This window comes from Giraffa tippelskirchi, chromosome 8, assembly GCF_054371585.1.
Source record: "Giraffa tippelskirchi isolate mGirTip1 chromosome 8, T2T-mGirTip1v1.2.pri, whole genome shotgun sequence".
NCBI classification, from domain to species: domain Eukaryota; kingdom Metazoa; phylum Chordata; class Mammalia; order Artiodactyla; family Giraffidae; genus Giraffa; species Giraffa tippelskirchi.
The window spans coordinates 128,939,853-128,967,308 of record NC_137282.1 but is presented as its reverse complement, the minus strand read 5'-3'; the positions used below and the strand labels follow the sequence as shown (position 1 = coordinate 128,967,308).

The 27,456-nt window shown below is 38.1% G+C and overlaps 1 protein-coding gene across 4 annotated transcripts in view; it reads left to right on the top strand.

Annotated features, from left to right (window-relative positions):
- Nucleotides 1–27,456, top strand: part of BTBD9 (BTB domain containing 9) — a 396,006-nt gene that overhangs the window by 28,270 nt on the left and 340,280 nt on the right. For 2 of the 4 annotated variants that reach the window (XM_081523209.1, XM_081523210.1), the window contains exons 2-6: nt 3,898–4,109; nt 6,848–7,211; nt 8,595–8,859; nt 16,045–16,264; nt 19,351–19,470. In XM_081523209.1, the coding sequence (XP_081379335.1) occupies nt 3,925–4,109; nt 6,848–7,211; nt 8,595–8,859; nt 16,045–16,264; nt 19,351–19,470 (1,154 nt within the window). In that variant the 5' untranslated portion in view covers nt 3,898–3,924. Of the gene's footprint in view, nt 1–3,897; nt 4,110–6,839; nt 7,212–8,594; nt 8,860–16,044; nt 16,265–19,350; nt 19,471–27,456 lie in introns of those variants that run through there. The other 2 variants (XM_081523212.1, XM_081523211.1) reach the window with 2 other exon arrangements.

Sequence of the window (27,456 nt, the reverse complement as noted above, 5' to 3'; positions counted from 1 at the left end):
CATAAGAAGCAGCAGAAAACTCATGTGCACAGGAATAGTTTAAATAACACTGTAATCATCTGATCCTTAAAGTTTTGAAGAAACCTGTCCATGAAATGGTTTGGATCTAGCATTTTGGTAGGTCAGGGGTTAGGGATTCATTTAGGCAGATGGGGTAGGTTATTTACTTAGTATCCCTTTCTCCTATCCAAATCTAAGGTTAAATCAGTGTAGCAGGTTTTTAGGCTTCTTGTTTTCAGTGCTTATCTATATCAACAGCTCTCCTTTAGCACCCTGAGTACTGAGTCTCTAGGAAGCTTCTTGGTGGGCAAGGTACTGTTACAACTTCCTGGGGGAATTGAGCACATTCAGTGTAACTCCACTTGGAGAGAGGCCTTGAAAGTTTGTGTCTAGTTTCCCTCAGACTTTGCCACATGTACTTTTTCAAAACCTTTGCTGATTTTGCTTTGATTTCTTTTTTTTTTTTTTGCTGTAATAAATCACAATCATGAGTCTATCCACATGCTGAGTCATGAGAGTCATTTCATGACAGGACAAAACAGTGATATTAAAATGCAGTGGCAGAGTTCTAAAATACAACTTTAAAAAAATGTACTATAACTTTGTCTTTACAGGTATGGAAATAATCTCACAGAATTTGAACACTTGTCAAAGACTACATACGTTGTTAGTAGCAGAATAAGTATTAGCATTAAAGTATAAGAAATATGTCAGTAAATAGTTTTACTCCATGAGCTTTAATTTTTTCTTAATTTTATTTATCAAATTTAAATTGATGTTTTAAAATGCTAACTTTATTGATGTGTGGCTTTTAAAACATGCTTTTTTTTTTTAATGGCAAGTAGATGGACCCAAGCTCTTACTTCATGAACAAGCTAGGGCATTGGGCAAAACTATTTTCTGCATACAAGCTATGGCACTGGTAACTGGGTTAGCATCATTTGCCCCTTTGCAGTAAGATTAAAAATGGAATCGTATCCTAAATAAATTTTCTTAGCAGAAATTTTGTGTATTTATGTACCTGAGAAGGGATGTGAACCTAGAACAGGAGAGTCTAAATAAATGAGTGTTTTCTAGGCTAAACATTAGAATCACTTCAGAATAGTGGCCGACTGAATCAGAATTTCTGGTGAGTGGAGCTCAAGCATTTTTGTGTTTTAAGCTCCTCAGTGATTCCTGTTGTGGCAAGCTTCATTGAGAATCACTGGTCTAATTAAAATTATTTCTGTATGCCAATGAAAATTATTTTATTGTTTTGTTAAAATTTCTTTACTAAGTGTCTGTTTCGTATACACGACAATCTTTGCTTCATGCCTCCAGCTGGAAAAGCATAATTAGAATGTAAATTTAGCAAAATGAAATCTCACAGTGTTAAGAAGTACAAATCTGGAGAACTTACTAAAATAGATATTTATATATGTAGTATTAAAGTTTACTATGTATCAATTGAGGAATTATAAATTTACTTTTGAGCTAGTTAGCCAAGAATCTGTCATTGTCCATCAGGAGTCATTAATCATTTGAGTCTCACGGATAACCTAGATAAAATTTTAAGATAATATATCAGAGAACATATTCATTGGGTATGTACATGCATCCTTTCTGCTAGGGAAAACATCTATTTTGTTGGGAGTCATGCACCATCATTGAGCTATTGGATAGTGTTGTGACAGTTCTTGTTGAAGGAGAATGGGATTTTGAAATCAGGTACCAGTGGGTTTTAGAATTTCATGACTGACATAGGAAATGACCGTGCTATTTTGAACATTGGATAACCAAGCCAGAAATCAAAACAAAGAGCAAAAACAATCTGATCCTTTGTGTAGAGTATAGTCAGTCCTTGAAAATTTCTTAGAGCAGGGATGGCAAACTATAATCTGAGGGTTAAATCCAGCCCTTCTCTGTAACTGGTTTTATTGGAGCAAAGCCATGTTCATTCATTTACTTACTGTCTATGGCTACTCATGATAGGGTTGAATGATTGTGACAGAGGCTATATGGCCTACAAAGCCTAAAATATTTACTCTCTGACAGTTTGCAGAAAGTTTGCCAACTTCTGTGTTAGACTATTGTATCACATGTCAGAGGATTGAATTTCACATGTTCTGGGGACACTCCTAAATGGATCCTTTTAAGCCGAATTTGATCCTAAAAACACAGGTGACTGGAGATGATCCACTTTTTAGGGCTTTCAAATGCAGGTTGCGGTTGAGGGAGAGGGATTTGCCCTGATAATGAGTATGCTGCTAGCCCTCTGATAGTCCTCCTAGGGGCCAGAAGCTTCTTTTACTTATCTGGGGTGGGTGTTTCCTTACCTAACTCATCCTCCGTGTTCCTCTGCATCACATTCCTTGCTGCTGTTCCCTCAGTTGGGAGTGGGCATGGAGTAGCAGGTAACTGGGGAAACTGGACTATGAGGGTATTCCACTACAGTCTCTGGGGATAAAGACAATTTTTTCACATAGCTTGTTTTATTTTTTAGTTTTTAAAATATTTTTATTTATTTTTGGCTGTGCTGAGTCTTAGATGCTGTGTGGGCTTTTCTCTTGCTGCAGTGAGTGGGGGATGCTCTCTAGTTGTGGTGCACGGGCTTCTCATTTTGGTGGCTTCTCTTGGTGCAGAGCACAGGTTCTAGGGCACGTGTGCTTCAGTAGCTGTGGTGCTTGGACTCTGGAGCACAGGCTCAGTAGTCTTGGGCACAGGCTCAAGTTACCCTGTGGCAAGTGGGATCTTCCAGGACCAGGGATCGAACAAGCGTCTCCCGCATTGGCAGGCGGATTCTTTACCTCTGAGCCACCAGGAAAGCATCACATACCGTGTTGACAATGAACCTGGATATGGAAGTGTAAAGATTAGGAGTGGCTTAATCTTTAATCCTGGTACAAGCAGAGAGTTCAAGAAGGTGTGGAGGAGGGTCTAGTGGAAACAGCATAACTGACTCAATTCTAGTTTCAGGCCCAACACCTCTGAGCTGTCTCACCTCTGAGCTGTCAACCACATTGTCACTTCAGACCGGCACACTAGTGCTCCCACCCACTTGCTGGGTTACTTACATCTGGGAAGTTCTACCTGCAAGTATATTTAAGAATATAACCATTTTTAGCTTTCGAAGATAATTACTCCCCTTTCTAATATGTAAAGCTGTTAATCAAGTTTTAAGCTTTTGACTTTCAGTTGCATTTGTAGGAAAGAAAAGCAAGGAAGTGAGATTAAATGTAATGATGTTGTGATAAACACAGGCTACCTGATTATCAGGGATAAAAGTTTGAACTGGAAGTTACAGTCTTCAGAAGAATACTGAAGTTTTTCTTTCTTAGAGGGAGGTTAGGATGTTTACTACAAGCTTCCATTAATAAATGTCCATTTATTTTTGTGATTTCAGAAGATTTTAATCTTTTAATAAAATACTTCAGATGGTTTCAGATCAAAACTTCTGTAATTATTTGAAATCGGATTTAGTTTATTCTGTTTGTGATTTAGGTCTAGATCTATGCCTGAATGAGTTTTCCACTGTGTCTAGCTAGTTATATCCACCTTAGTAAATACAGCTATGCTAAAAGAGGAGCTCTTCTGGTTGTTGATTTTCTTTTTCCTGAGATACTGAGAAATAAGGGACCTGAACACAGTTTTCTAGATTGTGATGGATCCAAGTGCTGTTAATGTTTGAAGATCCTGAGTTTTAGTGTGATAAGGTGGTGAGGATAGTGGAGTTAATGGAAATAGGCTGAACTACTTCCCAGAATAGATGGGTTAATAGAGATACCAGTGATGATGATAAAATCGCTCTCTCTTGTGATTTTTTAGAAGATACATTTTTACCTATCTGTGTTTATAGATGTGATTTTTGAAGTGTACTCCCCTCCTCTCATTAACTCTCATCCCTTCTTTATATAATAGATCAACGACTATCACCTGTTCTACAAGATGAGTAACAGCCACCCTCTTCGCCCCTTTACTGCAGTGGGGGAGATTGACCATGTGCACATTTTGTCTGAACATATTGGTGCCTTGTTGATTGGGGAAGAATATGGCGATGTCACGTTTGTTGTGGAAAAGAAACGTTTTCCTGCCCACAGGGTAATTTTAGCAGCAAGGTGCCAATATTTTCGGTAAGTGTATATTGCTTTTTGAAGATACAAGTCGCTTGTAGAAAACACTGTTATTTTCCACTCTATGAAAAATATGTAACAAAACAGAACAAATTCTAGGAGTCATTCAGTTGAACATCTATAAGCATTTCATCTTTGTTGACTTTTTGTTATATTTTTGAAAATTACCTTTTCCTTTCAGGAGTCATCATAGGGTTGGAAGGCTTCTCAGGCTGGACTGTACCCCATCAACCATTTTCCAGGTTCTCATCAATATTTCTCAGGCTGAGTCTTTTTTTCCCTTACCCTCTCCTCACAGTTGATGACTAATGGAACTTAAACTGATTATTGGCAGACAAGCCTCTTGTTGTACAGGCAGAATGACCTTTGGACTTGCCAATGAACATGTATACCTCTTAGTTTCAGATCACTGAGGTCCAGGACCTATATGTAACCAAACAGATCTATCTCTGAGACATGTAATTTGACAACCCCAAAGTAAAGGAAACTTAAATATTTACTGAGACCAAGTTTCATAGTTATATTAGCGCTAAAACTAAACAAAATGTTAATTTATGTAGAAAGCATACTTGTACTTTTATGTAGCTATTGTATGTTACTTAGACCCCTAATTTCCAGGGTTATAAATATTAAACTGAGGTCTAATTACTCTCTATGTTACTTAATGTTAGTTAAAAGGGAATCATTACTGAATTATTGACTGATAATATATCCTTGAAAAATCTGTAGAGTCCATATCCATGAAATCATGGATTTACCTGTGAAACTTGATATCTAAAAATTGAGATGTGGAAGGCATGAAGAAAATTTCACTTACCTCATAGTGAAAACTACAGTCTGATATTATTTACAATTATAATTAATTGAGAAGCAAAACCTACACCTGGAGTCACACACATTGTAGTAGAGTGTGTTTCTTGGAAATATTTCCTATTTAGCTGGAACTCTTACTATAGTGCTTTATAAACGTGTTTAGAACATTCTGTCTTGTACATATAAAATGCCAACATAGAGGCAGCCAGAAGTTTAGAGACAAGAGGAATCTGTTGCAAGTTCTGGCTAACATGCTCCTATATCAAGGTGAGGCAGCTGGCCTTGGTCTGGTCATTATTTTTACCAGTCTGTCCTCTGTATACTTTTGTATTTCCCTTTTCTTTCTTCCATTCGTTACTATTAAAGTGTCTTATGAGAGTCCAGTCTTTATTAAGTTAGAACTTTTCAGCCTTAGGTTTAGTATTTATTACTATTATATATCTTTCCTCTTTCAAAAGAATTTGAGACAACTGTATCTGGGTATCTTTTAGGTGATCAGTATATTCTTAAAAGAAACTCAAGTATTCTTAGACATTTGAAGAGCATATTGAACGAATGGAATATACTCCCCTCACTTACTGACCTTGTTCTTGCTGTCTCTTTGTGGGTATTGGACCTTTATAATATCTGGTGGCTCACTAGGCTAAACTCAGTCATTACCAGCTTAGACTGATTCTCATTGCTGATACTGTTCTTGTGCAAAGGAAAGTTAACTGTTAGTTGTCTGGAGAGGCCTTATGAGTGTGGTCGTAGAGCCTATCAATTTCCAGATAAGGACAAGCTAATTGTACCAGAGGGAACCTTCCACAAGTTGGGGGTTCATATTTAAGACTTCCTAGGAGTCTTCGTCAAGACCACTTTTAAAGCATTGAGAAGTCAAGTTAAGTACCATGGATCACACTGGAGTGAGAATAGGTCTTGGCAAGATCTCCCCAGGAAGGTGTTCTTTGATCTGTTAATAGTAACTTTAAGGTCGTTGATTGGATGTGCTCTGGATTAATGGAAACCTTCGCAAGTGTTTTTAGGCAGACTATAACCCAGTGAAGAAGTATGCTCAAAATATTCATGAATCTTTTGGTGGATAGTTTCAGCTGTTTCTTTGAGGCAAACAAGAATGTCCTGTCCTGCTTGTCCGGGGGAGGGTGGGAGGAGTTTTAGGCAAGCATGAGGGGACATTTTGAAATACTAGTCCTGCTCTGAGAATCACAAGAGTGAGGGGATCTCTCTTTGCCCCCTTATTCTGTTGCTCTCGCTTTTTCATGTTTTCTTTCTCACCCCATTTCATTACTGTTTATTTTCTGCACTCTTCCTTTGTTCTTTGCTGATGGATTGGAAGCTTTAACTGGTTTGTATTATTTCCCCTAGAGTAATAGAGGTAGAAGTTCAAATTTATTACCTGACTGGATTGTCTGCTTTTTTATTATTTAGATGAACAGATAAGAAATAATGTGGGGATTTTGTTTTAATCTAAAAAATACTGAAAGTATTCACAGGTTTTTAATTTTTGCCAGTCTGACGGGAAGAATAGCACCTGATTATATTTAATTGTTTTCATCTGATTATATCTTTTCCTATGGAGCTTTACTTTTTTAAACTACCTTCTTGACCTTTAGCAGGTTTATATTGATTTCACTGTTCCTCTCTAAAGAGTACTTTCATCTTTCTAATTAATGAATGTCTATTTTATTTCTTGACCTCTTTAAGATTATTCATTAGTTGTGTATAGAATTAATTCAAAATAGTTTTAAAATTATTTCTCTTGCTTTAGAGATCTATTTTAAGTGATTACTATGTATTTCTTCACCTGAATGTTTGTCAGTAAACACATTTATAATTTTTTTTATAATGTTGATAACCTTTATTTCATAATTTTATAGCAAGTCCTACTTGAAGTTTTCCTTATGCATTTCTTCTCTGATGTGCAGAGCATTACTGTATGGTGGAATGCGAGAATCTCAGCCTGAAGCCGAAATCCCTCTTCAAGACACCACTGCAGAAGCATTCACAATGCTGCTTAAATACATCTACACTGGGCGGGCGACGCTGACAGATGAGAAGGAGGAGGTGCTGCTGGACTTTTTGAGCCTGGCTCATAAATACGGATTTCCAGAGCTGGAGGATTCCACCTCTGAGTACCTCTGCACCATACTTAACATACAGAATGTCTGTATGACTTTCGATGTTGCCAGTCTCTACTCACTCCCCAAGTTAACTTGCATGTGCTGCATGTTTATGGACAGAAATGCTCAGGAGGTACTCTCAAGCGAAGGCTTCCTCTCCCTTTCTAAGGTGTGTCATTGTCTCCAAGTAATTTGCAGGCAATATGTATTGTTTTATTTATATCTGTAGAGAAGAAATATAACAGTGGACTAAGAATAAAAAGAAAAGCTATTAGTGTGGAAGAGGTGGCCTGTCTAGCCATCTGCTTCTGGCTGCTGAGACTCTAGATCACACAAGAGGGAGGCAGATCACTGCTGCTTTCTTTTAAGGTTCTTCTGCTAAGTTCTGTGTGCAAGAGACTGTGCTGCCAGGTGGTGGATTTATGAGGGGGGAAGTTCATAAAGGAGATAATGATGTATTGTTGTTCAGTCGCTAAGTCATTGTGACCCCATGGACTGCAGCACACCAGGCTTACCTGTCCTTCACTGTCTCCTGGAGTTTGCTCAAACTCATGTCCATTGACATGCGTGATGCCATCCAACCATGTCATCCTCTCTTGCCCCCTTTTCCTCCTTCCCTTAATCTTTCCCAGCATCAGGGTCTTTTCTAATGAGTTGGCTCTTCACATCATGTGGCCAAAGTATTGGAGCTTCAGCATCAGGCCTTCCAATGAATATTCAGGGTTGGTTTCCTTTAGGATTGACTGGTTTGATCTCCTTGCAGTCCAAGGGACTCTCAAGAATCTTCTCTAGCACCACAGTTTGAAAGCATCAATTCTTTAGTGCTCAGCCTTCTTGTGGTCTTTCAGTCACTGGTTTGTTTTTAGTTTGTTTGTTTTCCTCTTTTGGCCCACAATTCACTATTGTGCAATGTTTTATACCATATAATAGCTAGAGTAAAACTATTTTTCCCCAGTCTTCCTTTGAGCCCTGGTGGTTGTCTTTCCTTTCCCTTTCTGTGTTCCTCCTAGGACCTGAATATTTTGAATGGGAAAACCTATTTGAAAAGCTACATGTCTTGTTTTGCATGTAACTATGATTTTTACTTAATTTTTAGAGGCAAGGATCTTATAGGGTTACACTAGTGTTGCTGGAAGTCAGTTTAGGAATACAAGAACCGAAAATATGGTAGAGCAGTAATACTGTGGAACAAAAGATTTTGAATTTTAAATAGCTAGATGTATCTTACTGACTTAAAGAAGTAAATTCTGCTAAAGAACGTATACAGAGCAACAACGTCTCACATTGCCATTTTTCTTGTTATTTTATTAAAGATGGGTGCACATGTGTTGAAAAGACTAGGTAAAAGATGCCTACAGCTGTTCACACAGCCATAATGGGCAAGAGTATATGGCACAAAGAATAAGGAAAGAAGATGGTCAAGAAGAGTTAATTGCAAGAGTTAATTGCTTAAATATAAGTGATACTTGCAGTTCAGTAAAGTTTTACTTATTGATCATACACATGATTGAGCTCCATAATAACTGGAATTTTTCCTTTTTATCCTTTTCAGACAGCACTTTTAAACATCGTATTAAGAGATTCATTTGCAGCTCCTGAAAAAGATATTTTCCTAGCCTTGTTAAATTGGTGTAAGCATAATTCAAAGGAGAATCATGCTGAAATCATGCAGGCTGTGCGTTTGCCTCTGATGAGCCTCACTGAACTTCTGAATGTTGTGAGGCCTTCGGGACTATTGTCTCCTGATGCCATCCTGGATGCTATTAAAGTTCGATCAGAGAGCCGGGACATGGACCTCAATTATAGAGGCATGCTCAGTAAGTACCTGTTTATGCCAATCTCACCAAAAAGTTTTGCTTGTATCCTATGACAGTCTCAGTGACAAAACGTTAGCTACCAAATCGTAGTTCAGGTGTACATGGTATGTGTCAGTCCGAAAACATAGAGCTCTGCTTCCTGTGGATTGCCTTTCCTGGTCCTTCTCCTGCTAACTCCTCCTAATATTGCTTAGCCTTTGTAGACCACAAAATATGTATTTCTTGCCATTTCTGGACAAACTTCTCTAGTGCTCCCTAGAATGTCAGAAATTTTATACTTTTGTGAGAAGTTTCTTCTCATGTTAACATCTTTCCTCCTTTCCTCCATCAAATCAGTACCGAATACATGCTATATACTTATTATTTCAGGTACCATAAACATGGAGATTCTAAATATTAATAACAATAATAATGGGTGACATTTATATAACATTTCCAATACTTACATGGTGTCTTTCTTATAAATAAAAATAATAGCAGTGAACACATTTAAAACTAACATTTCTCAACATTCAACACACGAGTAGTCTGTAGCAGGGAGAAGGCAGTGGCACCCCACTCCAGTACTCTTGCCTGGAAAATCCCATGGATGGAGGAGCCTGGTAGGCTGCAGTCCATGGGGTCACGAAGAGTCAGACACAGCTTAGCGACTTCCCTTTCACTTTTCACTTTCATGCACTGGAGAAGGAAATGGCAACCCACTCCAGTATTCTTGCCTGGAGAATCCCAGGGACGGCGGAGCCTGGTGGGCTGCCGTCTATGGGGTCGCACAGAGTCGGACATGACTGAAGCAACTCAGCAGCAGTCTGTAGCAGATGCTTGATGAATTAATGCAAGAAGAACTGACTAGAAGCAGAGGAAGCATATTACTGCTGTATAGAAAGCAGTCAAAGCTGGTGATAAAGAATTGAAACCTGGGCTAGAGTATAGAGAAAGAAGTGAAACTCTAAAGTCTGAGACTCGGAGAAGACCTTTGGCCAGGGATCCAAAGGTAGAGAAGGAAGAATTAAAGGTAGGAAGAAAACTAGGGTAGAGTTACAGAGGAGAGAGTGTTTCTATGGAGAAGGGTGGTCAGTGGTATCTGGTGGTGCTGGGAGGACAAGAAGAAGAATTGAGAGAAAATTTTTGGATATCAGTTGTGTGGATATAAATTGGTAGTAGTCTGGACAGAAGCTTAACTATACAAAGAATTAGGCCATAGGTTTGAAAATATAGTAAATACCATGTATGACTACCTGGTGTGTATATTGGAGTAAAGGTAATAGAGAGATGGTATGGTAGCTAAAGGGAGCAGGTCAGGAAAGATCAGGTAAGAAATTAGAGATGCTGTAAAATGGTACTGGTTAAGGGTCAGCCTTTGATAAAGGGTGGGAGGAGGGAGAGGGGAGAAGTAACAAGAGGAGTAATATAGTTTTAGCCTTTGTAAATCTTCATTGTTGGATCCTTTCTTACATAAGCTCCTTTTCCCCCCTTCTTGTCCTAGTTTTGACTGAGGTGTTGATAGGGCCCCAGGCCTAGTTTCATTATTGCTGTAGGTAGGCTTGGGACATTGCTGCAGAAGTGAAGAGATGCTTTGGACATTTCATGTAGTTACTGGAAGCCTGGAATTGATCAGCTGGTCACTATAGGTGTCAGACCTGGGTTACAGTAGGCCCATGAAATTACCAAGAAAGGGGGTGATCAACCAGTTGAGGAACATTCAGTTCCAAAATGATATACTGCTTATAAATGTTGAATTCTTCATTTTGGAATAATTCAGTGGGAGCTCAAGGAGGAGATTATACAAATGCTTAGGAATCTTCTAACTTATAAACTTGAAAAATGACTAAGTAGCAGACTCTTTTTCTGACTTTTTCATTATATGAATAGTAAAATTAATAATAGAAATACTGAGCATTTCACTTTCCTCTCAGACCCTAAAATATAGGATAGTTATTTTCTAAGTAAATGTTATTCAAACATTCATATTATTTTTAAAAAATCCAGTTTCTTCACTGTTTGGGGAAAAGAGGTCTAAAAATTCAGAACTGTTCCTGAGCTGACGGTCTAGAAAGACAATTGTGCTTATTTTGAAATTATTGATGAGATTTGTTTGTTTCTTTGTTCTTCCCTGGGTATAGGTTCTGAGTCTTCAGGGACTTCTCATGAAACATTGAGAGGTTCTATCTTGGGACTAGGGAATTAGTAGTATCTAGGGGCACAAATACTAACTCCTTTTTTTTTAGTTCATTAATATTGGTAACTGCACGGTTTAACGCTTACAGTTGCATATCAAATTAAAGCAATTTCCACCCACCCCTTAAAAAAAAAAGGATCCAAAGGATGTTTTTTTAACTTACCAGTGGTCTATCTTTTTGAGTATGTGCTATAAATGTAGTTGTGTACATATATAATGATGAGCATTGGTCTATGTATCTGTGGAAAGGAATTAATTTTTTTTTTTGGAAATTAGCTTTTTAATTAATTTTTTTCCTTACGATATTTAAACTACTACTTGTGCTCAGACCATTCCTTAATACTTAGTTTTGTCTTAACTGTGGAGCTATTTCTGCCTTGAAAGTTAGTGCTTTTTCTATTCCGACTAAGTTATACTTTGTTTTGTGTATCTCAGGTTTTAAGGCTTTGGGAAACAGAACAGTAATTTCTTGTTTCTTCATGCTTATAACAGATAGCACATCACAACTTCTGTCCTTAAGATGTTTTTTATTGGCTAAAAGTCGATGTGCTTTCTCGGCCTGCTAAGTTACAGTATCGGTTTATATTTGGGTGTGTGTGTGTTTAAATCTGTGCTGTAGGTACCTGGTACCACACATCTATTCCCATAGTTTTCAATAACTAGACTGAGGGGGCTTGCCACTGTGAAACTATAATTGTTACTTTTCTTGCCTGCATTCCTACTCAGAGTGAGCTTCTTGAGGACTGTAATTATATCTTTCCCCCTGTCTTTTCCCAGCACCTAGCACAGTGTCTGGATCTAGACTTTTCCAAATAAATGAATGACTGAATCTATCACTTGTTTCTAAACTAGAATTTAAAATTTGTCTCATTTATCACATAAAGACAGTAATAACAATGAACCTTTAATATTTTGAAAATTCTTTGACTCTGTTAGTATTGTCTTCCCAGTTGTAGTTTTCAGTATCTTCATCTGTAAACTAGGGGGTTCACAAGTCGTCTCTACTGAGATTCCTCCACGGATGCATTTCGTGTCTGATATGCACTCTTGTCTCCAATAGATGGTGCGCTGCTGGAGGGCTGAGTCCAGCACAGTGAGTAGCACACTGAAAGCAGCTTAGGAATTTATTTTTCCTTTAAATAAATTGGATGAAGATCCCTTTCAGTTCTTGCGTGTTTTCATTCTGTGATCTTTATAAGTAACTTGCCTAGAGTTAGAGGGAAATCAATGCCTGAGCTGGAACCAAAGTGCTTATCTGACTCATGAGGCCAGTACTCGTTGACAGTCTCCTGCCTGCGTTATTTTCTGTTTCTGTTTGTGGTGTGTTTGAGTACAAGTACTGTTAGATGTGAAGACATGCCTGCAGAAAGTGTAGATAATGAGGAAGGTTAAGGTAAGGAATGATCAGGAAAATCATCTGTAATGCTTTGCTTGCTGGCAGGGAGGGACCATACATTTTTCTGGGAAGTCAAGTTGGGGAGTAGAGTATAATTTAGGGGACAGAACTGGGTAAAGAGATTGCAGGGGGCAGAGAACTAAGTGTGGATCCAAATGATCCATAAAGGGTTAACACCCATCTCAGCCTAGATGTAATAGAGAGTTCAATAAAGGATGATTAAGAACATAAAGCAATTAAAGAAAAACACACAAGATAATTAACCCAGCACCATTCAGATTTTGGCACTGTGTTGCTCAGGGCTGGTCCTGCTCCATTTCTTCTTAGTTTTTCTTGCTAATAATTGGCTTTTATCTGCCTAACTATGGAGCTTTAGAGTTTCATTTTCTTTCCTTAGTATTTGTAAAATGCATCACAAATTAGAAATGTAAAGAAAACAATTATTGTTGTCTACTATCTTGTTTAATTTCTACCACCCTATTTTTTTGAGAGCTCTTTTATCTACTGATAGATAAATAATAGGCAGTAAGAATATTTGTAGCTTGAATTATTTTGTTATGCCTTGAATTTTTTTGTGATCATTTTTCCTTTTAAATTCATCATTTAGTTATAGATTCTGGGAAAAAAAATAATTGGAGTTGTATTTTTAATCCTGTGAGATACTTGGATTATAGTTACCACGAGAGAATTTCCATTTATGTAAATGTTCCCAATTTTGAAGTGAAAGATACTCACAGGGAATCTATATCAAGAACAGTTAGATAAGTTCTCAAGTCCTCTTGAAATAAACTTCAAAAGAGAACTTAGAATTGTGGTAGAAATTTCATTTCCATTTTAGACATTCAGCTATGGCCACTCAAAACTCTTGTGCCTCATATGTTATTCTTTGCTTGATAAATTTTAAAAGTGAAAAAGCTTATGTTTAGAGAAAATCAAAGGATAGCAGCAGGCTCTACATCTGAAAGCTTGAGTGGCCCCTTCTTTGTCTTGGTCTTGACTAGTGGTGTCAGAGCTGGAGGATATGCTTCCAGTGGTCAGCAACAGCAGACTTTGGACACCCACATTCTGTACCCAGCAGTAAGGGAACAAAAGTTTGTTTTTACCAAGTAATGACACATCACTGATACCTGAAAATCACAAATTTGAAGCCTTTGTTTGCTTGCTTTATAAAATGCTTCATCTCAAGATTGGAGGCCTCAGCTTATCTCTGTTTGGTTCACTGAGGGACCCCCAGTGCCTCACATGGTACAGAATGGGTCCTCAGTAAATGTTTTTTGACTAATTGAATGCTTATACTTATATAGTACTTTAGTACATATTTGCAATATAATTTTTACAGTAGCCCTGTGGGTGGGTTGGGTAAATTATTATTGGTTTTAGATGAGAAAACAGATTCAGAGAGACTAAAGAGACCTCATCAGGGTTAGTAGGTGGTAGAGCCTGAGTCTCAAACTTAGGTTTTCTCATTTTAAGTCCAACTTAAAAAACAACAACAACAAAGTTGTTTTATCAGACTGTTTCTTTCCTTTGGGACTTAAGTAACTTTAGAAGGAAGGGCTAGTAAGAGGGGAAAAATATGGTCTTCCCATGAGAAACCCTTTATGATGGTAGTAGCAGGGCAGGGGCCCTGGTAACAGACCGCCTGTGTTCTAATAACACCTCTGCTCCTTGCTGACTGTGTAGCCTTGGGCAACAAAGTCCACCTAACCTTTCTCTGCCTCCACTTCCTCATCTGTGAAATGAATGTAAGAGGAGTCCTACACTCAAAGGATTATTATGAGAACTAGGTCAAAGGAATTGATAACATGTTAAATAAATGAAAAATAAATATGAACGCTATATGTGATTTCCATGAGCTAATAGAACTTTTTTGTTGTTCAATCTTTAAGTTGTGTCCGACTCTTTGTGACCCCATGGATTGCAGCATACCAGGCTCCTCTGTCCTCCACTAATAGAATTTAGGAAGTTATAAACTGAAACTGTCTTCTTGGACAGCAGGGAGATCAAACCAGTCAATACTAAGGGAGCTCAACCCTGAATATTCACTGGAAGGACTGATGCTGAAGCTCCAGTATTTTGGTCATCTGATGCAAAGAGATGACTCATTGGAAAAGACCTTGATGCTGGGAAAGGTTGAGGACAGAAGGAGAAGAGGGCATTAGAAGATGAAATGGCTGGATGGCATCACTGATGCAATGAACGTGAACTTGGGCAAGCTCATGGTGAGGGGTGGGGGGCCTGGCGTGCTGCATTCCATGGGGCCGCAGAGAGTTAGACATGACTGGGCGACTGAACAACAAACTGAAACTGAGCACATAAGCCTCGGCTGGTAAGAAGTTGATCGTGACTAGATTTTATTTTCATTTGGTTTGGTTTTTGAGTTGCCTTAGTCTTTTGCAGGTTAACTAAATTCACCCCAAACCCTATTTTTCAGCTGCATTTTTAATCATCAGCTGGAGTCACTTTCTTTATTTCGTTTGAAAAAAAAGTTTTTAAATCTGCATTTTCCTAGAAATCTGCAATGATAAATTGCTCCTTTTCCCTAAGAGCCTAATTATAGCTCATACTTTCACCTAGTCAGATCACACAGCCAAGATATATATATTCTGTGAGAATTCAGCATTTATTTATACCATCTGTAAACTTGGCCAGTGCTTTTATTGTGTGCTTTTTTACACATGTTTTATAAAAATAATGGCAGTTTTTTAGAGCTTAGTCTGTGCTTTGCAAAGATCTTTTCATTTAATTCTTAAACTAAAACACCTGTGGGATAGATGATGCCCTATTGAGAAACTGAAGTTCAGAGAATGTGACTTCCCCAGAGTGACACATCTGGTTAAAGGTGGCAGCATTATTTAAACCCTGACTTCGAAGCTCAAGATCTTAACGTCTATTTTATGTTGCCTCTCATCAGTCCATGGAGAGAGTGTCAGTATTAGAATGTTAGTACCTGGAAGACAGGTTTCCAGATCTGTGAAGCAAAATTTGCGTAGAGAACTTCAGAGTCCTAGCAACAGTTGACTCTTAGTACATCTAGTGTTGGAGATGGGAAGAGGAGGGTTAGTTATAATCATAATATTAATTTTGATGACAGACTGAATTTTTATTTTTAAACGTGTATCTTCTTTTAAACATATTCTTGTTTTTTAAATAATTGATTCAGCGTGTCCTTGTATGACCAACAGATCTGCTGTATTGGAACTTTTCTCTTTCTCTTCTGTCAGAAATGGACCTATCTGCTTTGCTTTTATATTTTGTGCTCAGTCCAGGTGGCAGGTATAGGTCATTTTACGTGGTATTTTTGTCGAGTTGATATTAAAGCTTCTAATAGAATGAATTCAGCAGAGCTGATTTGTTTGTCCTAGAACATGTTTTTTCCTGGTATTTACCACTTTTTCTTAGTCATAACTAGTCCCAGGCGCTTAGGTGGCTATGGTGGTGTCATTAAATTTCAACTGTGATGGTATCTTAATCCTCACAGACATTCCATATCTCCTCTCTCTTGTTAGATTAAATGCATGTGCTAGAATCAACTAGAATTTTAATCTTTTCCCCCAAATATGGAAAATGTAATAAGTAACTGTTAACCTTGCTTTTTCTATTTTTCACTTAGTACCAGAAGAAAATATTGCAACTATGAAGTACGGAGCCCAGGTTGTAAAAGGGGAGCTGAAGTCTGCCTTATTAGATGGTGACACTCAGAATTATGATTTGGATCATGGATTTTCTAGGCACCCAATTGATGATGACTGTCGTTCTGGCATTGAGATTAAGCTGGGTCAGCCATCCATTATCAATCATATACGGATCCTCCTGTGGGACCGAGATAGCCGGTGAGTTATTAGCATGACTTGGAGAGAAGCTGACATGTTTAATTGAGATGGCTTAACTTTGTGGTCATCAGGTTTGGTTTTACAAATTTGATGTTTTATATCTTTGTCATCATTTTGCTATTTCTCTTGAAGTTTAGTTTTAGGGGAAGAATTAAGTACATTTCTTTAAAACAACATTTTTTGCTTCTTTTGGCGTATAAAAGTAATGAATATGTGTTTATTGTGGAAAACATAGAAAATACAGAAAAGCTCAAAGGAAACAAAAATTACTAGTAATCTCACTGCCTATTATTAATCTTTGTACATGATCTAACTAGCATTTTTTGTTATGCATAGTGATATAAACACACACAAAACAGAAACCTGTAAAACCACACATAGTTTTACAAAATAAAGATCCGATGTACAGAAAATAACTTCACTTTTTAATGACAACATTGTGAATATTCTACTCTTTTAAAATGTTATTTAAAAAAAATTTTTTTAGGGACTTCCCTGGTTTTCTGGTGGCTAGGACTCTGAGCTCCCAATGCAGGGGACCTGGGTTCAATCTCTGGTCAGGGAACTAGATCCCACATGTTGCCACTATGAGTTTGCATGCCACACTGAAGATCTTGCATGCTGCAACAGAGATCGAAGATCCTATTTGCTGCAACTAAGATCTGGCGCAGCCAAAATAAATAAATAAATATTAAAAATTTTATTGAAGTATAGTTTATTTGCAATATCATTTTTAATTTCTGCTGTACAGCAAAGTGATTCTGTTATATATATATACACACATATTTTTTTTAATATTCTTTTCCATTATGGTTTATCATAAGATATTGAATACAATTCCCTGTGCTATACAGTAGGTCCTTGTTTATCCATGTAAAAGGTTACTTTTAATGATTGTTGGGTATTTTCTACCATGTGGGTTACCACTATTTATTTACTTGATTAATTACTCTTAGATATTATAAAAACGTTAAAAATCTATTTTATACTATGGACAAAGAAAAAATTGTCTTTTAGTGTGGATAAATATCATTATCAAAACAAAACAAAATTGTGAAAAAGATTTGGTGGGGTCCAGCCTAGGAACCCTCCAGTTTCAAGAGCTGACATTCCTTTCTAGCCACTCTAGTTTTCACTCACTGTGGCATCTGGGTTCAGCCATGATGGCAGAAGTACCAGAGCAGTAGGGTGACTAAGAACTGAACAGTCTCCCTTATTACTGCTTATCTTTAACCTAAACCCTACATGCCCAGGTACTGGTGTGTGGTCTCTGAGGCCCTACTCATGTTTTTTACGTCTAGGCAAGAAGGGCTTAATAGTAAGGGTGATGAAGCCCTGTAGATCTTGCTGGTTAATTCATTTTTCTTGTTAGCACCACTGACCACCACACTGGGCTTTCAAGCCATTTGAACCAAGTGTGAGGGAAGCTTTATGAAGGGAGAGCCAGCATTTCCCATGTGTGTGGATGTTGGAGGTTATCTCTTGGTTGTCTGTTCCCTTTATATAAGAATATATTTCCTGATATGTATCTTATTGGATATAATATGATGTTTGGCAGAATGGAACACATTCATGTATTATTTCCAAGAGTCTCTGATTGATAATAGTAGTAGACACTGTTCTAAAAGTTTTACATATATTCATTCATTTAATTAATGATGAAATTAGTATAAAAATAATAAAAGAAAAAGGTTAGTACATTTGAAACTGAAAGTAGTTATCATCATTTCCAGGATGTTAAATATTTATAGGCCACTTTGTTTTAGTATGTGCGTTATAGTCACAGGGGGCTTAACGTACCAGTTGTTACCTCACAGAAGTTGTTATCATTCTAAGCAAAGGTAAAAATTCAGAATCTTAAGCCAAAAAGATTCTGACATGTGTTGTAAAATTATATCCTACATTGCTGATAACCTAGAAAGGTTCAATAAAAGGTTATAACCAGTTTGAGACTGAGCGATAAAATGAATGGGAGTGAGGGGACAGCAGAAAACGAGGGGATGACACGAAATAAGCTGACCTTTTCTGGTCACAACTGTTGGTTGCAGGCTGACATTTATGGTCACCTAAATCTTCTGAGATTGTTCCTGTTGATATTACAGTACAAGTAATAACTGCATCTCAAATTTAAATTTGGCTTATGACAGGGGAATATAGATTTGTTCAGGATGGGACCAGCATGTAATGGTCCAGGGTAGCTGACCAGGGGAGGATGATGGGCTATTTTCATTACTGGCAGATTATTAGCTGCCAAATTTTAAGTTGTACAGAAAAGAAACACGTAATATCTCTTCATCCATGTCATTTATTGTTCTGCAGGCTGCGTTTGTGTGTGGGATGGTAGGAAGCTGGGAGGGATCAGGAGATAAGCTGGCCTTGGTGAGGAAATGTTCAGAGTTGCCTTTCCTCCTGAGAGAGTAGGGCTGAGCACCCAGGCCGGTGAAGGCAGAAGGAGAAGCACCCTTCTCTATTTTCTGTCCTCTCTCTGTCATGGCTTTATTAATCTGCTAATATGGTGTGTGCAGGGCATCCTGGTCCTGTTATGTCTTCTATATCTGATAACATGCCCAGCATCATGCTAGACCCTGAATATATGCAGATAAATATGGCATGGTACATGTTCTTAAGCAACTTGAGATTTTCCCTGGTGGCTCAGCGATAAAGAATCTGCCTGCGATGCAGGAGACTCAAGTTCAGTCCCTGGGTCAGGAAGATCCTCTAAAGAAGGAAATGGCAACCCACTCCAGTATTCTTGCCTGGGAAATCCTATGGACAGAGGAGCCTGGTGAGCTCCAGTCCGTGAGTCACAAAAGAGCTGGACATGACTTAGTGACTAAGCAACATGTTCTTAAGCAGCTTGAGACCTAATAAGGCAGACAGACATTTAAAGAGATAACTTCAATACATATGATAAATACTATGTTAGGGGGATCTATACAAATTGCATCATCATCAGAATTTGGTTGTTGTGCAGAAAACCTAATTCATGAATAGTGTATTTTTTGTACCTTTTAACATTTTATTAAAATACCACATGTTATTTTAATATGGTCCTTTTTTTCTGCCTTTTTCCTTTTGATTCATAGATCTTATTCATACTTCATTGAAGTGTCAATGGATGAACTTGATTGGATCAGAGTGATTGATCATTCGCAGTATCTGTGTCGTTCATGGCAAAAGTTATATTTTCCAGCCCGCGTCTGCAGGTAGTTCTCATGGCTTATAAGTGATACTGATGTTTGTTTAAAGAGATATGAATGTTGAGAAACAGATTTCATTTTCTGTCTCATAGAAGAAAAGGTACCAAATGCATTCCAACTAAAAACACTTAGGGAAACTGTGGAAAATTAAACATCTTAATATTTATAGTGTACTGTGAAACTGTTTTGTACCATGTTTATGTAGTAGACCTGTAAATGAATAAGAAGGGACACTGAGATGTGGAAATGCTTTTTAAATTCCATGCTATACCTTGAAAGCAGAGCTATTGTTAGGGGATGCGTTCTTTCCACAAAAGCCAGAAGAGATAGTTTTGGAGACTTTCCTAGCAGTCCTCAGGGCCAGGAGGAGGTTTTTGGATGCCACTGTACATGTTCTGAATATCTTTGTTCTTTTTCTAGGTCAGTGAATATCAGTGGGATTTGACAGAGCAGATGTTTCTAAGTGGGGTTGTGTTTGGGGCAAGGAAGGCTGATCTGGTGGGGCTCTAGACTCACACCCTCTCTTCAACCAGAGCACCTTAAGTTTTATTGTTGTTATATATTTTAGCTCCATTTAAGTTTGTTTTTTAAAAAGTATTGATAAACTATTCTAACGTTTCATATTCTTACTTTGGGTACAAGCCATCTTTAAAGCTTTCTTTCTGAAATTCTGTAGAACCAGGATGAATGATGAATTGAGGAGTTGGGAAAAGTGGTTAAAGACCCCTGAAATTCTGTTGTTGTTTTTTTTCTGTTGTGATTTTCCCCTTGGAAATTGCCCTTCAGATATCACCCTAACTCAGATCGAAGGCAGAAAGTGATTGGTTTGTTTGGTTAGGTGTGACAAGAAGAGAAGGGAAGGGATATGGTGGGTATAAGCCAGGGAGCATGTGGAGCAGGCCTCCTTACCCCCAACCCTAACTCCCCTCCACACCCTTTCTCATGTTCCCGACTGACATCCAGTGTGGCTGAGTTGGGGCAGATGGGGCTGCCCCACAGCATTTAGTCTCTTGGTCAGAAGATACCCTATACTTATTAAATGCATGATCTAACAGCATCGGGCTGAATTCTTATTCCCGCCACAGGAACGCCACAAAACCTTTCAGCCTCTGGTACTGTAACAAATGTTGCCTACATTTTTTTTATTATTATAGGTATGACCAGACACAATATTGTTACCCAGGGATCCTCTTGTGTGGAAATGAAGAAAATCAATTTCATTTCCCCAAAGAGGAAGTAAAGTGTCTCAGGTCTGGTAGTTGCTCTTTTATCAGAGGGGTTTTGAATGGATTAAAATGAGAGGGACAAGAAACTGAGTGAAGATTCTGTGTCTCAGAACTGCCTAGGGATACTTTGAGAGTGACGGAGGTGCCCCAAAGTGGAGGACGGAATTGAGTCTGCATCAACTCACATTATTACGGTTGTATCAGGTTAAAAAATTAACAACCAGAATGTCTGATGTGGTCCAAAGGACTCTGTGTTTGTATTTAATTTGAAACCCTAGGAACATGACTCCCAGGATGAATTGTTGTGCCTGTGATACCAGCTGTGACAAAGGCCGTGTGCTTTACTCACCTGAAAACGCCTGCCTTGTGGAGGGAGACATGTGCCCTCAGTCATGATCTGTGGCTTTTAGAAAATGTAATTCTCTTGTTCACTAATGGACATTATTTATACTCCCTTTTCCTTATTTTCTCTCTTCTGTGTGGCCTTGCCTTTGTTGTTGCTTTTGTGTGCTGTAGCGCCTGGCTGTATTCGCGATGCTAATTTTTGTCCTGTTATAGCCAGCTTCCAATGCTGGTAGAGAAAACCTGAGCAAAGGTGGTGTTAGAGATAGTGATAACAAGAAAAGGAGGGAGTCCTGTATGCATTTTAATGAGAAAAATATTTTAATATTTATAACCACTTATCATATATTTTTTAAATATTTATTTATCTGGCTGTGCTGATTCTTGGTTGCGGCACGTGGGATCTTTAGTTGCAGCGTGTGGGAGCCAAGTCCCTGACCAGGGATCAAACCTGGACCCCCTGCATTGGGAACGCAGAGTCTTAGCCAGTGGACCACCAGGGAAGTCCCCTAACTTACCATATTACTTACTACATTCCGTCATAAGCTCTGCCTTTTGTGATAGTTTGGAATTTTGGTAGAATTTTAAAATGAACTTAGTGAGTCCCTATTGATTATCCAAAGATGCCTTGTACTTGGTGTTTCTTATCTTCACAATCATTTATTGACTACCTCAACAATGTTCTAAATACACTTCTTCCAGAGACTTTACTGGGCACATATAAATTCTTTATTTCTTTAGCACGTAAGTGTTCAGTTTGCATTATGTTAGTTAATTTGCACATTTGTATGTCATCTTTGTTCTTCAGCGTCCTTTACATGTTTGTCTTATCTCTGATACCAAATTATAAGCTCTTGGGAGCAAGGAGTATGGATTCTAATCTTTTAGTATTCTTGTATGGTATTCAGGCTATGTAGGTATGCAGTAGGTACTCTGTAAATGTATGCAGTAGGTACTCTGTAAATGCTAGCACAGGTTTGGGGTCAAGGCACTGACCAGGTAACGACAAGAGATTAATTCAATATTAATATGTATGTATTTTCATTGGTGTTTTTTTACCCATGTCTTTGTTAAAATGTATATGTGTGCTGGAAAACTTTGGATTGGTAAATGCTGTGACAGCAGATGTAAGGAAATGGTCTGCTCTTTCTTTCTGGGCCCTTTTCAGGAATGCATGGTTGGGCTAAGTGGGGACTGCTCAATGTAGCCAAAAGCTTAGACTAAACACAGTCCCCTAGCCCCCAGCTGGAGATGAAGAAAAGTAACTTGTCAGTTTTGGTACAGTTTTCCATATGGTTCAGTTCAGTTCAGTCACTCAGTTGTGTCCGCCTCTTTGTGACCCCATGGACTGCAGCACTCCAGGTTTCCCTGTCTGTCACTAACCCTCAGAGCTTGCTCAAACTCATGTCCATCGAGTCAATGATGCCATCCAACCATCTCATCCTCTGTTGTCCCCTTCTCCTCCTGCCTTCAGTCTTGCCCAGCATCAGGGTGTTTTCAAATGAGTCAGCTCTTCGCATCAGGTGGCCAAAATATTGGAGTTTCAGCTTCAACATCAGTCCTTCCAATCTCAGGACTGGTCTCCTTTAGGATGGACTGGTTGGATCTCCTTGCAGTCCAAGGGACTCTCAAGAGTCTTCTCCAACACCACAGTTCAAAAGCATCAATTCTTCGGCACTCAGCTTTCTTTATACTCCAACTCTCACATCCATACATGACCACTGGAAAAACCATAGCCTTGACTAGACAGACCTTTGTTGGCAAAGTAATGTGTTTGCTTTTTAACATGCTGTCTAGGTTGGTCAGAGCTTTTCTTCCTAGGAGCAAGTGTCTTTTAATTTCATGGCTGCAGTCACCATCTGCATTGATTTTGGAGCCCCCCAAAAAAAGTCGGTCACTGTTTCCACTGTTTCCCCATCTATTTCCCATGAAGTGATGGGACCAGATGCCACGATCTTAGTATTTTGAATGTTTAATTTTAAGCCAACTTTTTCACTCTCCTCTTTCACTTTCATCAAGAGGCTCTTTAGTTCCTCTTTACTTTCTGCCATAAGAGTGGTATCATCTGCATATCTGAGGTTATTGATATTTTTCCCAACAATCTTGATTCCAGCTTGTGCTTTATCCAGCCCAGCATTTCGCATAATGTACTCTGCATATAAGTTAAATAAGCAGGGTGACAATATCCAGTCTTGACGTACTCTTTTCCTGATTTAGCACCAGTCCGTTGTTCCATGTCTGGTTCTAACTGTTGCTTTTGACCTGCATACGGATTTCTTAGGAGGCAGGTAAGGTAGTCTGGTATTCCCATCTCTTTAAGAATTTTCCACAGTTTGTTGCGATCCACACGGTCAAAAGCTTTGGCATAGTCAATAAAGCAGAAGTAGATGTTTTTCTGGAATTCTCTTGCTTTTTCTATGATCCAGCAGATGTTGGCAATTTGATGTCTACTTCCTCTGCCTTTTTAAAACCAGCTTGAGCATCTGGAAGTTCTCGGTTCATGTACTGTCATTACTTTGCTGTTGTGTGAGATGAGTACAACTGTGCAGTAGTTTGAACATTCTTTGGCATTGCTTTTCTTTGGGATTGGAATGAAAACTGACCTTTTCCAGTCCTGTGGCCACTGCTGAGTTTTCCAAATTTGCTGGCATATTGAGTACAGCACTTTCACAGCATCATCTTTTAGTACTTGAAATAGCTCAGCTGGAATTCCATCACCTCCACTAGCTTTGTTCTTAGTGATGCTTCCTAAGGCCCACTTGACCTCTCACTCCAGGATGTCTGGCTCTAGGTGAGTGATCACACCATCGTGCTTATCTGGGTCATGAAGATCTTTTTTGTATAGTTCTTCTGTGTACTCTTGCCACCTCTTCTTAATATTTTCTGCTTCTGTTAGGTCCATACCGTTTCTGTCTTTTATTGTGCATCTTTGCATGAAATTTTACCTGATATCTCTAATTTTCTTGAAGAGATCTCTAGTCTTTTCCCTTCTATTGTTTTCCTCTGTTTCTTTGCATTGATCACTTAGGAAGGCTTTCTTATCTCTCCTTGCTATTTATTGGAACTCTTCGTTCAGATGGATATATCTTCCCTTTTCTCCTTTGCCTTTTGCTTCTCTTCTTTTCTCAGTTATTTGTAAGGCCTCCTCAGACAACCATTTTGGGTTTTTGCATTTCTTTTTCTTGGAGATGGTTATGATCACACCCTCCTGTACAATGTCATGAACCTCTGTCCATAGTTCTTCAGGCACTCTATCTGTTTTATATAGTACTCAGAACCATCTTCTATCTTATCAGCTTTGTCTTTTTCAGGAAAAGACAATTTCTGGTATGCCCATAAATTTCCCTACCTTCACATTGTCTTCTTGGCTATTTAGAAAACTCTCTTCAAGCCCTTGCATAGCGTTCTTAGATGGTGGAGCCTGGAACTGAACAAAAAACACTAATAAGAAGTGGAAATACAGAGTGCCCCGGAGATGTTTTAAAATTTGTTTTTCTGGCTATTTCTCAACATGGTGCTAGTATATTGGCAGCTGTATAATATTGCTGAAATATGAGAAGAGTTGAAAACATGGATGTGAATGTGTGTAGAGGTAGCCTGCATATGGCTGGTAGCTAGAATTACTAGAGCCATCTTTGTGTAAAACCTGAAAGTTGAAGGAGAAGAATAGTTGGCTTGAAAGCCAAGTTCTTAATATACCTGTTGAGAGAGGAATGGAAAGAATGGGTGGCAGATAGGTTTACTGCCGGAGCTGATTAGAGAAGAGAGAGGAGAATGCAGAGGAGCCAGAAAGGGTGTTGAACAGTGTGCAACCTGACAGTTCAGAACGTGACACAGGAGGGTGGAACTCAGTTAACACTAAACTGGGCTTCTTCCTTTCCTTTTGTTTTTAATTACCAAATTGGAAATGTCATTTTATGACATTTTAATTATTCAATTTTAATATAGTGTTAGTTGCTCAGTTGTGTCTGATTCTTTGCAACCCCATTGACTGTAGCCCACCAGGCTCCTCTGTCCATGGAATTCTTCAGGCAAGAATACTGGAGTGGGTAGCTGTCCGTTTTTCCTTGATCTTCTTGACCCAGGGATTGAACCCGTGTCTCTTGCAGGTGGATTTTTCACTGAGCCACTGGACAAGCCCAAATTATAGTATAATGTACATTTCAATACTGATCGAGCCTGCCCTCTGATAAGGCTGTACTCAGTTTCTACCTGTAGCACATAGAAATGCCCTTTCTCTGAACCCTCACCAAGGCAGGCATTGTTTACATTTGCCAGTGTGATTTAAGATTTGTAAAAAAATTGCGTTATTTTAATTTGGATTTCCTTTATCATCAGTGAAGTAGGATATCTTATAGTACTTGACATTGATTATCTCACTTATAAAAAGCCTGTTTTTGTCTTCTGTATATTTTTCTTTCAGTGTGATTATCTTTTTTGTTTTTGGCTTGTGAGAACTTTATGTTGATATATGCATCTTGATATATATGTATAATATTATGTATATGTGTGGTATATATATTTATACTTGTTTGTGTATGTATGTTTATGTGACTATATTTTTGCCTATCATGTATTGTATATTTTATTAGTTTATAGTATTTTATTAGTACTTTTTATCATGTAGAATTTTATGTTTAAAAAAAGTAATCAAATCTGTCCATCTATTTTTATGGTTTCTGGTGGTCTGATATTATGTTGAGAGGGTGTTCCTCACTCCAGTGTTAGAATGTTATGTTTTTAGAAGTTTTTCTACTTGTTATTTTTATCCTTTTATCTAAATATTTAGTCCAGCCAGAATATTTTTCATGTATATTTTCAGATAGGGATAGTCAGTTGACTAAGACCATTTATTCAATAATTGTTCTTACCACATTGGTATGAATAGCCATATTTGTCATGTGCTAAATTCTAACATATACTCTACTCTGTTCATTGATTTCTTTGACTGTTAATGAAAGTGTTTTAATCACCGTGGTTTTCCCTTCCCTCCTTAGAACGAGAGATAATAATGTGCCAAATGTGTCATGGAAAAAAGGGTGTCGTAGAGCATCTGGTGGCCTTGTCTCTTAGTCTCACTGGTCACAGTAGAGGTCATAAATGATGAAAAACATCTCACTAGAATGGTTCTGCTTTCACATACAACAAGACATTTAGGCGTGCTTCACCAGCTAAGAAAATAAATTTTTTCTTTCTTTATTCGTCTGTATATTCATCCATTACTCACTCATTTCACAAATGACCTCCTAGTTTGTGCTATGCATTGTATTAGGAACTTGAGGCCATAACACTAAAGAAGACTGCCAAGATTTCTACTCTCATAGAACTTGGGAGGAGCAGATATAAACTGTAAGAAAACATCTGGTAATTTTAAGTGTTGTTAAAATGGTACTGTGATGGTGACCAGGATCGAGGAAGAGTATTTAAAGTAGGGGATCGTTGAAAGCCCAAGAGGGGAGCTGGGTGTTTCAAGCAGAGATTTGAGAGGATGATATTCTCTGGTCTTTGTTGTAGATATTTGGGCTTTCTTCGGTGTACACTGAATGTTATTCAGGAGTAACTGGTCTACAGTAGGAGGCCTCATTAGATGAATACTAAAACTGTGGTGCTTCTTGGTTTAGGGCACTTTAATCTCTTTTATTGCTGCCATACATTCCAAGTCCCCCCTCATCCCTGCCATCATTAGATGCAGCATAATTTTTTCTACCCATTTTCATTAGATTATAGTACCTAACAGTACTATAGATCTACAAGACATAAAACAAATGAGAAAATAAACATTGCTATTTATGGAAGCATCCTTTCCTTACCATATTAGTCTTCCATTTTTTCTCTTTTGTTCTCCCCCAACCTCATACCTGGGCACTGATGTATTTATTTATTTTTAAAGGCAGACACATTTACGTTGATCAGTGGTTCTCATTAGGATGCTTTATAATCATACCTAGAATTATGCTGAGCCTTTATTTATATGATTCATGCCTTCAGAATTCAAGAAATGCCTTATTCAGATGTAAAGGAAGAAGGAAAAGTTTCGGTTTTTAAAAGTAATCATTTTAGTTCATACCTTAATAATAATTTAGTTTGAATTGTACCTCTACTTACAACTTTGATATCATAATTGAACAGAGTGACCTGCAAGCAGAGGAACATTCTCTTCTAAGAGTGCAAAGCAAAATGTAGCCACATGGTGTCACTAAATCATAACAGTTTTACTTGGGGCTGAAGAGATATTAAAATTGCTTTTTCTAAAAACCATATTTAAATATAAATTATTCTGAAGTCTGTGATTTGTGAAATAACATGTGAAGCTATTTGTACTATTTAAGTCTTTCTACTCATGTGGAGCATTAATTATGCCTGAAGTCCGCAGAGGTACGTTCAGGTGCTAGCCAGCCCTTGACTCGTCATCTGCCAAGTATAG